Below are 14,995 nucleotides of genomic sequence, written 5' to 3'. Positions count from 1 at the left end.
TAGGAGCACTCACAGGAACGGATGCACAAACACACAATAGTTACAATTATGCCTATAGTTTATGACAATTGTGCTGTATGGGCTCGAGTGGCAAACCAACCGGAAAAGGGGGCAAACATCAAAGTAATCCTGCAGGGAATGTTTATGAATACACAGACATGCTGCCTATCAGGCTATTTGCATTATATGAGATTTGTTTTTCAATTTTCGAACAGAACAATAATATTTGTCCCACTAAACAGTAAAACATAGAAACATTTTCAGACTTGTCATAATGAAGAGGAATGCACTGTGTTTGCTTATAATGATTTTTAGAAACTACGACTTGCATATTTGTTGCTCATGATGAAAACGTAACTGGATTGTACCATTCAGAGGACCCTGCCTTCATCTACAGTAAGCAGTTAAATAAGTAAACCACGGTGTGTAAGGAGTAGGCAATTAACAGCTAAAGACATACAATGCATCAATTGATTATGAGCAGTGCCAAAGGAAGATACGTAAAATGTCCATCTGTTGATTTTAAACGGACTTAAAATAAATGGAAAAAAATTGGTAAACTCTTCTGTGGGAGTACATTCAGGTGAACAAATTACATCACAGCCAGCAGTAATTTGTCCATTTCAATTACGACTCAAAATGATCAAAACATAATTTGACTATTCACATTACACACACACCATAGGATATTTGATGCTCTTCTTGTAGCAGGTTCAAAGTTCACCAGGGACATGTCACATCCACCTGTCTCATAGAGCGATGGAGTGAACTTACCTAGCAAAGAAAACAGTTAACCCGGAGTTATTAGGCCATACTTTTTCAAACAAATAAGCAATATCCAGTTACAACGTTTAATTATATACTGTGTAAAATACATTGCAGCTATTTTCCATTTTATTTATTCACATTTACTGAACTCAAAATAAAATCAAGATACAACAGCTTTGGCAGTGTAAATAGGAGCCTGATTGTTCCATAGTTGTCCCATCTGCAGAGGCAGACTGCTAGGTTCGCTTGACCCTGGAGGTGGCGAGGCACCAGAGGTAGTGATGCTAGGATCATCTCATGTCATCCAGATGTTAGTCTAGTAGGTACAGCTTGCTGCAGAGTGCTGATCTCCTCCTACACTTCTCAAAGAAATAAGGCAGTATCGGAGGTGCTGCCGAGGAGGATAGGAGGGACAGTGGAAGCACCGTGACTGCTTGGCCATCCTACTTTCTGTAGCTCTGCGAGGATTAGAATATCCAGTTGCAGCGCATAACGTAGATTTGGGGAGTTTTGCAAAAGTCATACTTGGTGCACCTCACTTGCAAATCCTACTTATGAGCGGAGGTCTGCAAGGGAGAGCAGAACTGCATCGGTGCATTTGCAGAGTTCCTCTGCTCTAGACTGCCTGTCTGACAAACCTCAACAGTTCAGAAGATGCAAGAGAAGAGCACTACAAAAAATTGAATTCACTTATGTAGGAGCCTGCAACAGTCTGAAACAAAGATATTTCTAAGGGCGCCTTCTACACCCATAGCTCCCAATGTGGAGCTTTCATTTTAAGTACTGTGAGGAAACTGTCCGGGCTCGAGCCTTACTCTCTCTTACATTATATGCCCATCCGCCAGTAAAATGTTACTGCACCCTAGCAACTTTTTTGTCCTCTTCCTTCTTCATGGAAAAAACTCAGAGGGTAGAGAGAGGGAGGTAGGCTTAGCACAAGGAAGATATTGAACGTGATAGATAATAGGTGCTAAATGGGAACTGGGTGGAAAGGGATCTCCTACAGGTGTTGGCATTGTATCTCGAGTTATCTATTTCAGACGCCCTTCTGGGTCAAGGCATTCAACCACAATCCTTTATTTAGCAAACGTACAACTTAAGTAAAATAAAAGGTGCTCCTTCAACTCACGGCTACTGCACATACTCCATTACAATTTACATGTGGTATAGGACAATACTTTTAATATAGTGCTGGCTACTGCAGTTATTGGAAATGCAAATAAAATCTGTAACTAACATACAAGTCTTCATTTATCAACAAGTGCAATCTATATATAAACATATATGATGAACCCAAAGACAGACGATAGGCCATAGTACAAGAGCTCAGTAGTAAATGCCTTTCAAGTTCAAGGCCTAATCGAAAAATACTATAAATATTAAAAAACAGCCACTCCCATCTCAAACAGGTAAAGCGCAAGGGCCTAACGATGTATGCCCAGAGCGATAGTATAAGGCCTGTGATTAGGTTTATCAAAGGTTACTATGCAATTTATATGCATAAAAAGAGTGCCACAATGGATCTGTAGTGCCAAAATATTTCGCCGCAGTTCACAGTGGATTCCACGTGGAACGGTCAACCCCAAAGCTGGTATGCAAGTAAGCAACTAAGGGGAATCCCTCCCGTAGTCCAAAGTGCTAGTGCAGTAGAGTACAAATCCCAGTACAGTGCACACAAATAACTCACCTGCCAAAGATGGAATAAAGCTAAATGAATCAATGTGTACTGTTAGGGCACTACCCATACAACAGAGAAAAGAGAGTACTGAAGGAGCCACCTGCTAGCTCCATGATGTCAGGGTGATCAGCATGGCCTTCATGCAATGCCTAATTGGTTCGCTGCAGTTCATATCAAATTCTACATGCAGCGACATTCGACAACGGCTGATTCTACAAGATGTAGCTGCAAAGGAAGGATCACTCGTGAGATCTAAAGAGCAAGTGTAGTTCAGTGCAATTCCCATCATAATCAAACAGCGGGCCTACACTTCTAAGCGAAAAATAAAGCGAACAAGATGTCTAGAGAGTCAATCGAGATTATTCCGTATATTCTATCGAAGCAGCAACTCACAAACAAGAGAAGACAGAGCAAAAGGAGCGCCTTGCTAACTCCACAATGTGTTTTATTTAACAGCGTTGATGCAGCCCTCGTGAACTTTACCAATCTTGCTGTTAATTGACTTGATTCCCCTTTCAAGCATTCTTTGACTGTAACTTTATAGACCCCTTATGTTCAAGTGTCTGAAAATGGGTAGGAACCAGTACAGTCTAAAAGAAGACAAAAAGGGGCATAAGAAGATGTGTAAAGGAGTTTCCTTTGTGGTACAAAAGGATCTGTACAAGATATCCTGGTTGCCTGTTAAACTTCCATACTTCTACACCTTAAGAGCAATTCGCCAAGCCGCAAGTGCAGCAGTCGTTACTGGATATTCAATTTGGATGTGACAGATATGTCAGGAAAGTTATTTGTTGGTATAAGCCCAATGTAAATGTGCATTCATTTTGTGCAAATGGTTTGTAAATCATCTTGGGTTGACAGTAGCTTGGCTTCTGTCAGCAATACTCTTGATAGGTTTTTTGCTGGGAAAGCAGTTTGTATAAGTTCTTTAGTTGCGAGTTGATAGATTGCTGCCTGATCCCCCCCCCAAAAAAATTTTGATGATTTATCTTGGACAGTCTTTCACAAAAGTTGCTTTAAGCACCTGGCTCGGGTTTAAAGAGATAAAAAAACTCGCATTGAGCACATATTTTTGGCGGGACAGATTCAACTCTAGGCGGATCTTTGCCTGCACCGTGCAAGCCAGTAGCTTAAGTAGGCGTCTGTAATATTGGCACTGCGCCTGGTCCAATCGGCTTGCTATGTGATTTTGGTTAACAAAGGAACAGTATTTAAAAGTAGGTATCAGTTTGCAATTAATGATTTTACGAGGTGAAGACAGATCAGGGCCTGAAAGGTTCTTAAGCAAGTGCTGAAAGGCAAAAGTAAGAGTGTATGCTGCTGTTGCCAGAGCCTCAATTTGAGCAGTTGGAAGGTCCCAGTAGTTCAGCCATACTCCCAGATATTTGATATTGGGCAGTTATGATTTTGTGGCCATTTACAAACTAAGGGGGTCATTTGGATGGCCGTCGGAAAATCACTCCGACCTCCAAGGTAGCGGGAAAACACAGCCCGCTAGAACGCGGCATAAACGCCAGTCCCATTAGTATGCTCTGCAGTCGAAATCCGACCACGGCGGTCGGATCGCGGCATTTAACATTGCAACGGTTGCTGATGCCAGCAGTACTGCCGCAATGTCCAAAAAAGCATGTCCTGCATATCCCTGCACTGCGTGGCAGGCACTACACAATGCCAGCCACCTGGTACAGGGACATGTAGGGCGGTACCATGGGTACCCCCAAGTGCATCCACACCCCCCCAAACACATTGGGGACCCGCAATGGGCCCCCGGAGACATTCGCCGCATGCCTTTCCATGGCGGTTCCACCGCCGCGGAAAGGCTGGCTACCGCCGGCATCATAATCAGGCTGGCGGAGCCTGACCCTGCACTGGCCCCATTTTAGCGGTCTAGCTCCGCCCGCCAGGCAAGCGTGCGGACTGCTACCGGCGGAAAAGGGGCGGGCAGAAAATCGCACAGCCACGGTCGTCACCGCCATGTAATGGGACCGGCGGTTTTCTGGGTTGCGATCGCAGATAGAGGACAGCCGCCGGACCGGCGGCGGTCAACCGGCCGCCATCCTAATAGACCCCTAAGCCCCGTTTTTGATGTTTCTTTTTCCAAAGACAAGGGGCCAGATGTACGACCAGTTTTTGCATGCGCAAACGGGGTTGCGACCCGTTTGCGCATGCCAAAACCTGAATGGCCATGAACACTATTTTGCAAGTCGTAAAAAATTGTGACTCGCAAAATAGTGTTTTGCGACTCGCTATTAGGAAGGGGCGTTCCCTTCCTAATAGCGACTCACAAGTCATGTATGAATGTTTTGCGACCGCAATTGCGGTCGCAAAACACTCACAATTTACCGCCCTTTTCAAGAGGGTGTTAATAGAGTTGTAAATGGATAGAGATCTCCAGGGGACCCCTTCCCCTTTGTGACTGGCTCGAAAAATATTTTTGAAGGTCCCAGGCACCACTACCGGCCCTTACAAAATGAAATAACGGTTCAATATATTTTTTAAAATGCCTCCCGTTTTCCTTTAGGGAAACCGGGATGCATTTTTTAAAAAAATACTGCTTTATTGAAAAGCAGTCCCAGACATGGAGGTCTGCTGAGCCAGCAGGCAACCATCCCTGGGAGGACCAGCCATTCCCAATGGGGTCGCAAATTGAGAGTGGCTTATTGATATTCATGAGCTTTGCATTTTGTGAAAACATTGAGAAATCACTAACGGTGTCTCTGACACTGTTGTACATTTGCTTTTGCGACTCGCAGATTGCAACTCACAATTTATCGCATTTTGGAGTCGCAAAAGCAAATGGTCGTACATCTGGCCCACGAATTTTGGGTTTGGTTGTATTAATGCTGAGTTTATTGGTTTTACGATAATCAGCCAAGCTGGTCAAGCATCGTTGGAAATCTATTGCTGTTTGAACAAATAATGTAGTGTCACCAGAGTATTGCAGTACAAGTTAAAACTTCCACTTCGGATTTTTGGTGGGAAACTTTTGGCAGCACTTATGTGGGCATTCAAATATGCTAAGCATCAGTTAAAGAGTAGAGGGGCCAAAATGGAACCTTGTTTAAATTTCTCTATTTGTGTAAATCTTTGGGGACGTAGAACACTTGCAAGACAGTCTTACTTTGACCCATGTGTTTGAGAAAAGGCTCATGATGGCTGACAGAAGGCATAGTGAACTGCGCCAGGCTGATCGTTCTACCAACATCAAGCCTCTATCCACTTTGTCGAAAGTTGTGGTAAAGTCAATGAATGCGCCATAAAGGGAGCCTACACTCTTTTTGTCGCACATTTGATCAGGTCTGATATGCATAGCAGATAAAACTTGAAGGATGAAGAGCTCAGTTTCTCCCACCAGTACTCCAACCTGTGAATCGCAGGCTACTCAAACCAATGTTCTAATCTAACATGGGCCCATGTTCTGTATGAAGTAATATGGTTCACTTGACTTTGAGTATTAATCACAAATATGTACTGAATCTGGTGCCTTGTTTGTAAAAATAGACCAAACAAAACTCTACCTAAACAAAAGAAGAAAGTCTTTAGCACCTTTCTAAATGTACGAGTCGGTTTCTCATAACCTAACACATGAAGTGTGCCTGAGTATGAAGGGTGTATCATTTTGTTTGCTAGACTGCAATTGAGAAGTGACTGTCTGGAAGTATTTGAGCTTTTGATACAAGCAGTTGTAATTTGTTTTCCCTTCTTCTCATTTGTAATTATTCCTCATAAGAGGGGGTTTTGATCACTTTACTGGTGTGCTATTTTGCCTCAACGCCCCAACTGTTATAGTTCAGCCAAACCATAAATGTTGAATCTTTTGAAAAAAAGGCAAGTGTTTAGCAGGAAAATGGGGGTGAAAAAGCAGATGGTCTAGGTGCAGATAGGGGGCACTACGGGTCTAGTAAGGAATATGCTACTTACCAGTATGCATCTGTTCTTGGCATAGAGGGCTGCAGAGTGGTACATTATGAATAGATCGCCATCTGGTGTTGGGCTCGGATGATTGCACTTTGTTTTTCTCTTGGAGAGTCTTTTGTATCTTGGTGACTCCTCCCTTGGTTGGTAGTGCGCATGGGCATCGGCTCCATCCTTAGATTGTTTTGCCATAGTAGGGTTAGATGGAGTAGTATAGTAGAATACAGATAAGAGTGCCCATGTAAGTGTATCTAAATAAGATAATGTTGGAACAGACACAGGTTTCCGGGGAGGCTGGGAGGGCATGTACCACTCTGCAGCCCTCTATGCCAAGAACAGATGCATACTGGTAAGTAGCATATTCCGTTCGAGGCATATGGGCTGCAGATGGTACATTATGAATAGACTATACAGCAGTTCTCTCCCTAGCGGTGGTCGCCCGTGTCTGTTGCAACTGTCTGAAACAATGTTTTTAATACTGCTTGTCCCACTCTAGCTTGTTGTGTTGTGTGCACATCTACACAATAGTGTTTTGTGAAGGTGTGCGGTGTAACCCAGGTAGCCGCTTTGCATATGTCATCTAGTGGAATGTTTCCCAGAAATGCCATAGATGCTCCTAGTTTACGTGTAGAGTGAGCTCTAGGAGGAACAGTTAATGTTCTCTTTGCCTTTAAGTAGCATATTTGAATGCATTTTACAATCCATCTGGCAATGCCCGCTTTGGAGATGGGATTGCCTTTATGTGTAGGAGAAAACGCAACAAATAGCTGTTTTGTCTTTCTGAAAGTTTGTGTTCTTTCTATATAGTACAATATGGCCCTTCTAACATCCAATGTATGTAGGGCTCTTTCAGCTACTGTTTGTGGTTTTGGAAAGAAAACCGGTAATTCCACTGACTGATTGATGTGGAATGCTGAAATAACCTTCGGTAAGAATTTTGGGTTTGTTCTAAGAACCACTTTATTTTGGTGTAGCTGCATAAATGGTTCTTGAATCGTAAAAGCCTGCAGTTCACTTACTCTTCTAAGTGACGTGATAGCTATGAGGAAGGCCACCTTCCATGTGAGGAATTGTATTTCACACCTATGCATAGGTTCAAAGGGTGGCCCCATTAGTCTGGTAAGCACTATGTTGAGATTCCAGACTGGGGAAGGTGGTCTTCTTGGTGGAATGACTCTTTTGAGTCCTTCCATGAAAGCTTTAATTGCTGGTACTTTAAACAGTGACAGATGTTGCCTGTTTTGTAGGTACGCCGCTATGGCTGCGAGATGAACTCTGATAGAGGTATATGCTAGGTTACATTGCTGTAAGTGTAATAAATAGCAAATGATTTGTTTAGTGGATGCGTCCAGAGGGTTGATGTGCTTACTGTTACAGTGTATAGCAAACCTCTTCCATTTTGCTGCATAGCATGCTCTGGTGGTAGGACGTCTTGCTTGTTTAATGATTTCCATGCATTCTGGTGGTAAATCTAAATACCCAAACTCTATGACCTCAGGAGCCAGATCGCTAGGTTCAGTTGTTTGGGATCTGGGTGCATTATTTCTCCATGGTTCTGTGTAAGATGCATGGGTAATAACCTTAGCTTTTGATGTGGTACTTGTGAGAGTTGTAGCAGCGTGGTGAACCACGGCTGTCTTGCCCACGTGGGTGCCACTAGTATCATTGTCATTGAGTGTTGCTGCAGTTTCCGAACCAGTAACGTGGTAGAGGAGGGAACGCGTAAGCAAATTTGTTGGACCAATTTATCCACAGTGCATTGCCCTGGGACCGTTGGCGTGGGTACCTGGATGCGAATTCTTTGCATTTTGCGTTCTGATGATTGGCAAACAGATCTATCTCTGGTTGCCCCCATTTTTGGAAGAATGGCTGTAGTATTTGGTCGTGCAGCTCCCATTCGTGTACTTGTTCTAACTGTCTGCTTAGGATGTCTGCTATTTGATTTTGAACTCCTGGTAGGTGTTCCGCTAACAGGTAGATCTTTTGAGGAATGGCCCATCTCCATATGTCCTGTGCTAGTCTGGACAGTTGGAGAGAGTGTGTCCCCCCCTGTTTTTGAATATAATACATTGCAGTCATGTTGTCTGTTCTGATCAGGACTGCTTTGCCTGTTATTTGCATTTGGAAAGCTTTTAGTGCTAGAAATATTGCTAATAGTTCTAGGTAGTTGATGTGCAGTTTCTTTTGCTGCACACTCCACTTCCCCTGCACTGTGTATCTGTCCATATGCGCTCCCCATCCGGAGAGCGATGCGTCCGCTGTTATTATCACTTGTGGAATTGGCTCTAGGAACGACCGTCCCTTGGAAATGTTTTCTGTGTTCCACCACTTCAGAGAGCGATACGTCCGGTCGTTTACCAACACCAGATCTGTAATCTGACCTTGAGCCTGATTCCACTGTGTCGCTAGACACTCTTGTAGTGGGCGCATTTGTAGTCTGGCATGTGGTATTAGCAGTATGCAGGAGGACATCATGCCTAATAGTTGCATAAACACTCGTGCTGGTAGTGAGTGTTGTGGTTGAAATCTTTGTATTAACCCGACCATTGTCTGTACTCTGATTGGGTTGGGGTATGCTATTGCCTTTTCTGTGTCTACTGTAGCCCCCAGGTATTGCTGAATCTGGTTTGGTTGCAGGTGTGATTTTTTGTAGTTCACCGTGAACCCTAGGTGGTGCAGCAATTGAATTGTCTTCTGTGTGTTGTGAAGACATTCTTCCTTTGACTTGGCCTTTATTAGCCAATCGTCCAAGTATGGGAAGACATGAATTTGTTGTCTTCTTAGGTGTGCTGCCACTACAGCTAGACATTTTGTGAAAACTCTTGGTGCTGTTGTGACACCGAACGGAAGGACTTTGAACTGATAGTGTTGTCCTTCTAACACAAACCTTAGGTATTTCCTGTGGGCTTTGTGAATTGGGATATGAAAGTAAGCGTCTTTTAGATCCAGTGTAGAAAGAAAGTCCCCTTTCTTCAGTAAAGGGAGTACTTGTTGGAGCGTGACCATGTGGAAATGCTCCGAATTTATATAAGCATTGAGAGGTCTGAGGTCTAATATTGGTCTTAGGGACCCGTCCTTTTTGGGGATCAGGAAGTATAGAGAGTATACTCCTGTTCCTTGTTGATCTTTTGGGACCTTCTCTATTGCATGCTTTTGTAGAAGTGCTAGACCTTCTTCTCTTAACAATGTCAGATGATCTTGACTCATTGGACGCTGTTTGGGGGGGATGTTTGGTGGGGTAGCTGTGAGTTCTAGGCAATAACCATGTTGGATAATTTGTCTCACCCACTTGTCTGACGTGATGTTTTCCCAGACAGGTAGGAACTGTGATAGACGTCCCCCGACCGGTGTTATGTGGTCTGGGGGGAGCTCTATGAAGTCACTGTTTTGGTGTTGAGGCGTTGCGGTTGTTATTATTTCCGCGGCCTCTACCCTTATTGTTGTTACCTCTGTAACTGCCTCTTGAATTACCTCTGGGTGATGTTGGTGTGAAAGATGTGGATTGCTGATTCGTTCCTGTGTTCTTTGAGCCCCCTCTATAGGTGGATCTACGAAAGGAACCTCTGTGTGTTGGCTGTTGCAATGCTCCCATTGACTTAGCCGTTTCCGTATCTTTCTTCATTTTTTCTAATGTCTCGTCTGTGCTTGAACCAAACAATGTCTTCTGATCAAATGGTTTGTTCAGTAGGGCTGTTTGTACTTCTTGTTTGAATCCTGAGATTCTAAGCCATACATGCCTTCTTAGCATGACACTGGTGTTAATAGAACTTGCTGCAGTGTCTGCTGCGTCTAATGCACACTTAATGGAAGTATTGGTTATTATTTTACCTTCCTGTATTAATTGATCTGCCTTTTTCTGATGTTCTTTTGGGAGATGTGTGAGAAGTTTTTCTAACTCATCATAATGTGCCCTGTCGTAACGTGCGAGTAGTGCTTGTGTATTGGCTATACGCCAGCTATTCGCTGCCTGTGATGCTACTCTTTTGCCTGATGCATCTATTAACTTCGACTCTTTATCTGGTGGAGGAGCCTCTCCTGTAGATAATGAGTTTGCTCTTTTACGAGCGTTTGAGACCACCAGCGAGTCTAGAGGTACATGCCCTCTAATAAATATTGGGTCCTTTGGAGCCGCTTTGTATTTTTTATCAATTCTTGGGTTTAACACCCTGGCTCTCACTGGGTTTTCGAATATTTCCTCTGTGTGACTAAGAAGACCCTTTAACATAGGAAGAGTACCTGATGTTCTCTGTGCATTAGGTAGAGTCTCTAACAAGAAATCCTCTATTTGAGGTTCTGTATGCATGTCTAGTTTGTGATATTTTGCTGCCCTATTAATGAGCTGCACAAAACCTGTGTTATCATCAGGTGGTTTTGAGGGATATATCTCTGGGTCGTTGTCCTCATCTGACCCTACATCATAATTTTCCCATGGGTCCTCCTCATCTGGGATAGTTTCGTCATCCCCTTGAGGTTCTCCCTCCCCTAGATCACTGTCTACATCTGACTGAGGTGTAGCTGGTCTTGGTGTGGAAGGTGTAGGAATATTTGGCCTATTGTGAGGAATAGGAGAAGAGGGTGTGACTCTAGGACGAGGAGAAGCAGGAGGAGTTATATTCGTCCCCATTGTTCTCTTTTTTGAAGGAAGAGGTTTATCTTCTGACTGTTCACTCTTTCTCTTCTTCGTGACCACTTTCCCAGTTTGTGGATCAATAAACAAGATCTTTTGTTTGGGATCTGTCTGTTGCTCCTGAATCGGTACCGAAGGTCCTGGTTCCGAGAGGTGCTTTTGTTTTCGATCGTCAGATCTTGTTGTTTTCGACACCGAATGTCTGCTCGATTCCGACTTTCTGGGTATCGAGTGTATCTTGGGCGATAAGTCATATTTATGTTTCGACATGGAATGTTTCGATGCCGAGCTCTCCTTTGCATGTAGCCTCGGTGCCGAAGTCGATGTCGCCCTTTTCTCGGATCCGACATGGTGGGAGTCCGAGTGTTTCGGTTTCAGTTTCGGTTTCGTTGCCGGGCCCGAGGGCGGGGCGTCAGAAACTTTTTTCAGCGGTTTGACCGGGCCCGAGGGCGGGGTCGTTACCGCACGGGGGCGGTTTTTCGGTAAGGGGACGTCGTCACTCACGGTTTGTTGCTCGATGAGTTCTTCAACCTCCGACTGGTCCCCTTCCGACCCCGACTGGTCCTCTTCTTCCTCGATTTGCTAGTCTCCGAACAGCTCCGGGATCGCTTCTGCCTGCATTCTGGAAACCTCGTGTCTTCGAGCTCGACGATTTCTAATCGTTAGCTTGGAGGAGAATGCTGCACAGGCTTCGCAGTCCCTGGATTCGTGTTCAGGCGATAGACAGAGGTTGCACACCTCGTGTAGGTCCTTGTGTGGGAACTTAGCACCACACGTTGGACATTTTTTGAATGGAGTCCTTTCCATGGACTCCGGGCTTGACTGCGTCGAGAAAGGCCTCCTGTTCTTCGACGTAGATCCAAGTTTTTCTCTTCGATTTTGAATTTGCAACGCGTCGGAATGGAAATGAACGCGTTCGATAACAATACCGTCGAATTGGAAAGGGAATACACTCCGATAAATCACTTTCTTCTAAAGTTGATCTGGAGCGTCTCGATCCTCATCCGAACCCGATGGCGGAAAAAAACAATCTAAGGATGGAGCCGATGCCCATGCGCACTACCAACCAAGGGAGGAGTCACCAAGATACAAAAGACTCTCCAAGAGAAAAACAAAGTGCAATCATCCGAGCCCAACACCAGATGGCGATCTATTCATAATGTACCATCTGCAGCCCATATGCCTCGAACATGAGAGTATTAAAAACAATTGCACAAGTTGATTTATTTACCAAATTGTGTATCTGTGTCCACGGGCGTTGAGTGCCCTCGTCCGTTTCCTGAAATGCTTCTGGTGTCGGCACCCAGATGTCTTAGTCTTCGATTATTTGTCGTCAGGTCTGGTCTGTCTGATGTGTGGCTGGTCTGTCTGATGTGTGGCTGGTCTGTCTGATGTGTGTCTCCTCTGCCACTGCGCACTCTGAAAACTTTCATGCTCCTTCATGGATAGGTTTGGCATCCATACGTTTAGTTCAAATTGCTTTGCTGTCAGAAAGTCTGTTATTAAAATATTTCTGTGCTAGTTGAGAATCTTCTAACACATTTAACTCTGTAAAATGGCTAAAACCTATCTGCTCTAACAACCGTGATCTGTCTAGACGCCAGATTAAGTGGCTTTGGTTTTTGATCAATTGATTTATTCTTATAACGCTTGCATTCATTTGAGTCTATGAGATCAACTGATGAAATATTCACGAATGCTTAAAACATGACAAGGGCCATATTAGTGCCACATTTTCAAAAGTTGCCTAAACCTGAAAAAGGCAAACAGCTATGAAATTCACAAGTCCTTTCCATAAAACTGGATGGAGAATTTGTGTTAAGCGATGCCATAACTAAAAGGAAATGCTGCATGCGCAGGCAATTTGGGAGGCATAGATGCAGTCTGATTGAACATTTATAACTCCCAAGCGGAACATGTTATAAGAAATGTGTTACTTACCTGTAACTGCAGTCATCCAGTATTGGTATCTTTCATCAATTCACATGCCTGAATCATTCCCCGTCGTCCGGATGGGAGTCCCCGGTACATAAATAAAGTAATGTCCCATTAGACATACAGAGTAATAGGCCAAAGGCCTACCATTAGTAACATATCCAGGTCCTTTTGTAATAAGGACCAAACTCTAGAGAGCATCCAATCAGCTGCCACCACCCTCTAGAACCTTCCTGAAAGGAGCTCTAGTCCCTCAGATTTTCGTAAGCACAGTGCTATATAGAGGAACTACTGAGAGTACTAGGTGAGCCCTTCCAAGGGAGGCGGGTGGGTTGCATGTGAATCTATGAAAGATACCAATACTGGATAACTGCAGTTACAGGTAAGTAACACATTTCTTATCCAGTATTAGGGTATCTTTCATAGATTCACATGCCTCAATCAGAGTAGAAAGCAATGATAAGCACATTTCCTTTTGGTTAACAAAAGCATACATATCTATGTAAATATGTTACAGTCAAAGTGTGAAATCCCGCATTATATAGAATGCCTAGGTAATGTATAGAATGCCTGAAAATCGAACGTCAAAGTATGAAATGATTGATATTTTATACATTGCCTAGGCATTGTATACTTTGCCGGATTGTCTGCCAGCAAAGTATATAATACACCTAATCCGGCCTTTCTTAGTGTAACAAGTACTTCAATCTCAGTTCTGCTTTCATGGTTTTCCAATAAGAATATCCTGTGCTTTATTTCGTAGTTTTGTTCTTTCAGTTTCAAATGCGTATTAATTAATAAAGGCTTCTCATCTTGTGCCCTTTTAACCCTTTGCGTAAATGGTACTTGTCATTCTGTATAATGCCTAGGAATTGTATAGAATGCCTAGGAAAAGTATGTAACATTTCCACAAAAAACGTATATTTCATAGTTTGCCGAAAACCATCAGGCATTCTGTACATTACCTAGGCATTCTATACAATACCGGGATTTCACACTTTGACTGCAACATATACATATGCAAACATCACAATATTAAAATGCAAAGCAATAAGTTGCAAGTGTATCAAAAGATATAATAGTGATAAGGAAATGTGCGTGGAAAAATGAGAGAAAGGTTGGTGGAAAGGAAGGAAGGCTCACCTTCATCGAAATAGATGACGCAACACCGCCTGTTTGGTAAATGTATGCAGTGTCTTCCATGTTGCCGCTCTGCAAATCTGCATGATAGGCACACCTGCAAATAGTGCTGTAGAAGTAGAGACTGCCCTAGTAGAATGGGCACGTATCCGTGATTGTAAAGGCTAACCAACCTGCTGGTGACAGAAGACAATAGCAACAGAGATCCATCTGGAAATGCTTTGTTTTGTGAGCGGGAAACCCTTCCTGGGTAAGCTGTAAGCCACAAAAGGTTGGTTGAATTTGCGGAAAGTTTTAGTTCTTTCAAGGTAGACTTTAAGGCAGAGTTTTAAATCCAGAGAATGGAGAGCTCTTTCCGCTGCCGTTATAGGATTTGGAAATAAAGTTAAGACAATAGGCCCATTTAGGTGGAAGTCCGATGGCACTTTTGGAATAAATTTCGGATCAGTCCGAAGAATTACCCGAAAGCGTGCAGGTCACTAACTCGCCTTGCGGATGCAAGGGCTAAAAGGAGCGCAGTCTTCCAAGATAGGAACTTGAGGTCAGCTCTGTGTATCGGCTCAAAAGGGTGCTTCATCAGCTCAGCAAGTACTGAGCTTAGCTGCCATGTTGGAGGAGGCGACTTTACAGGAGGGAAAGTCCGAAACAGACCTTTGAGAAACTGTTTTATTAATCTGTTTGACCAAAGAGAAGGTCCAGTATAAGATCTCCTGAAATGGGATATTGCTGCCAGGTGAACTTTGATAGAAACGTGGGCGTGGCCCGAAATAGCCAAATGAAGGAGGTATGGTAATATCTCTTCTGGAGAGGAGGTGAAAGGATGCACTTTAGCCAACCTGCACCAGATACAGAATCTCTTTCATTTAAAGGAATAAGTCCTGTTTGTGATATCTGCTCGGGCGCAGATAGGACAGCTCTGCATTCCGGAGGAA

At 43.6% G+C, this 14,995-nt stretch overlaps 1 protein-coding gene across 3 annotated transcripts in view; it reads right to left on the bottom strand.

Annotated features, from left to right (window-relative positions):
• The window catches only part of PCNX1 (pecanex 1), a 580,339-nt gene that overhangs the window by 363,360 nt on the left and 201,984 nt on the right, over positions 1–14,995 (bottom strand). For all 3 annotated transcript variants that reach the window (XM_086937052.1, XM_086937051.1, XM_086937053.1), the window contains exon 9: positions 681–774. In XM_086937052.1, the coding sequence (XP_086793178.1) occupies positions 681–774 (94 nt within the window). The remainder of the gene's footprint in view (positions 1–680; positions 775–14,995) is intronic.

Source organism: Lissotriton vulgaris, chromosome 9 (genome assembly GCF_964263255.1).
Source record: "Lissotriton vulgaris chromosome 9, aLisVul1.2, whole genome shotgun sequence".
Lineage (NCBI taxonomy): Eukaryota > Metazoa > Chordata > Amphibia > Caudata > Salamandridae > Lissotriton > Lissotriton vulgaris.
Note: the sequence above shows the minus strand (reverse complement) of the source record. Positions and strands in the feature narration are given on the sequence as shown.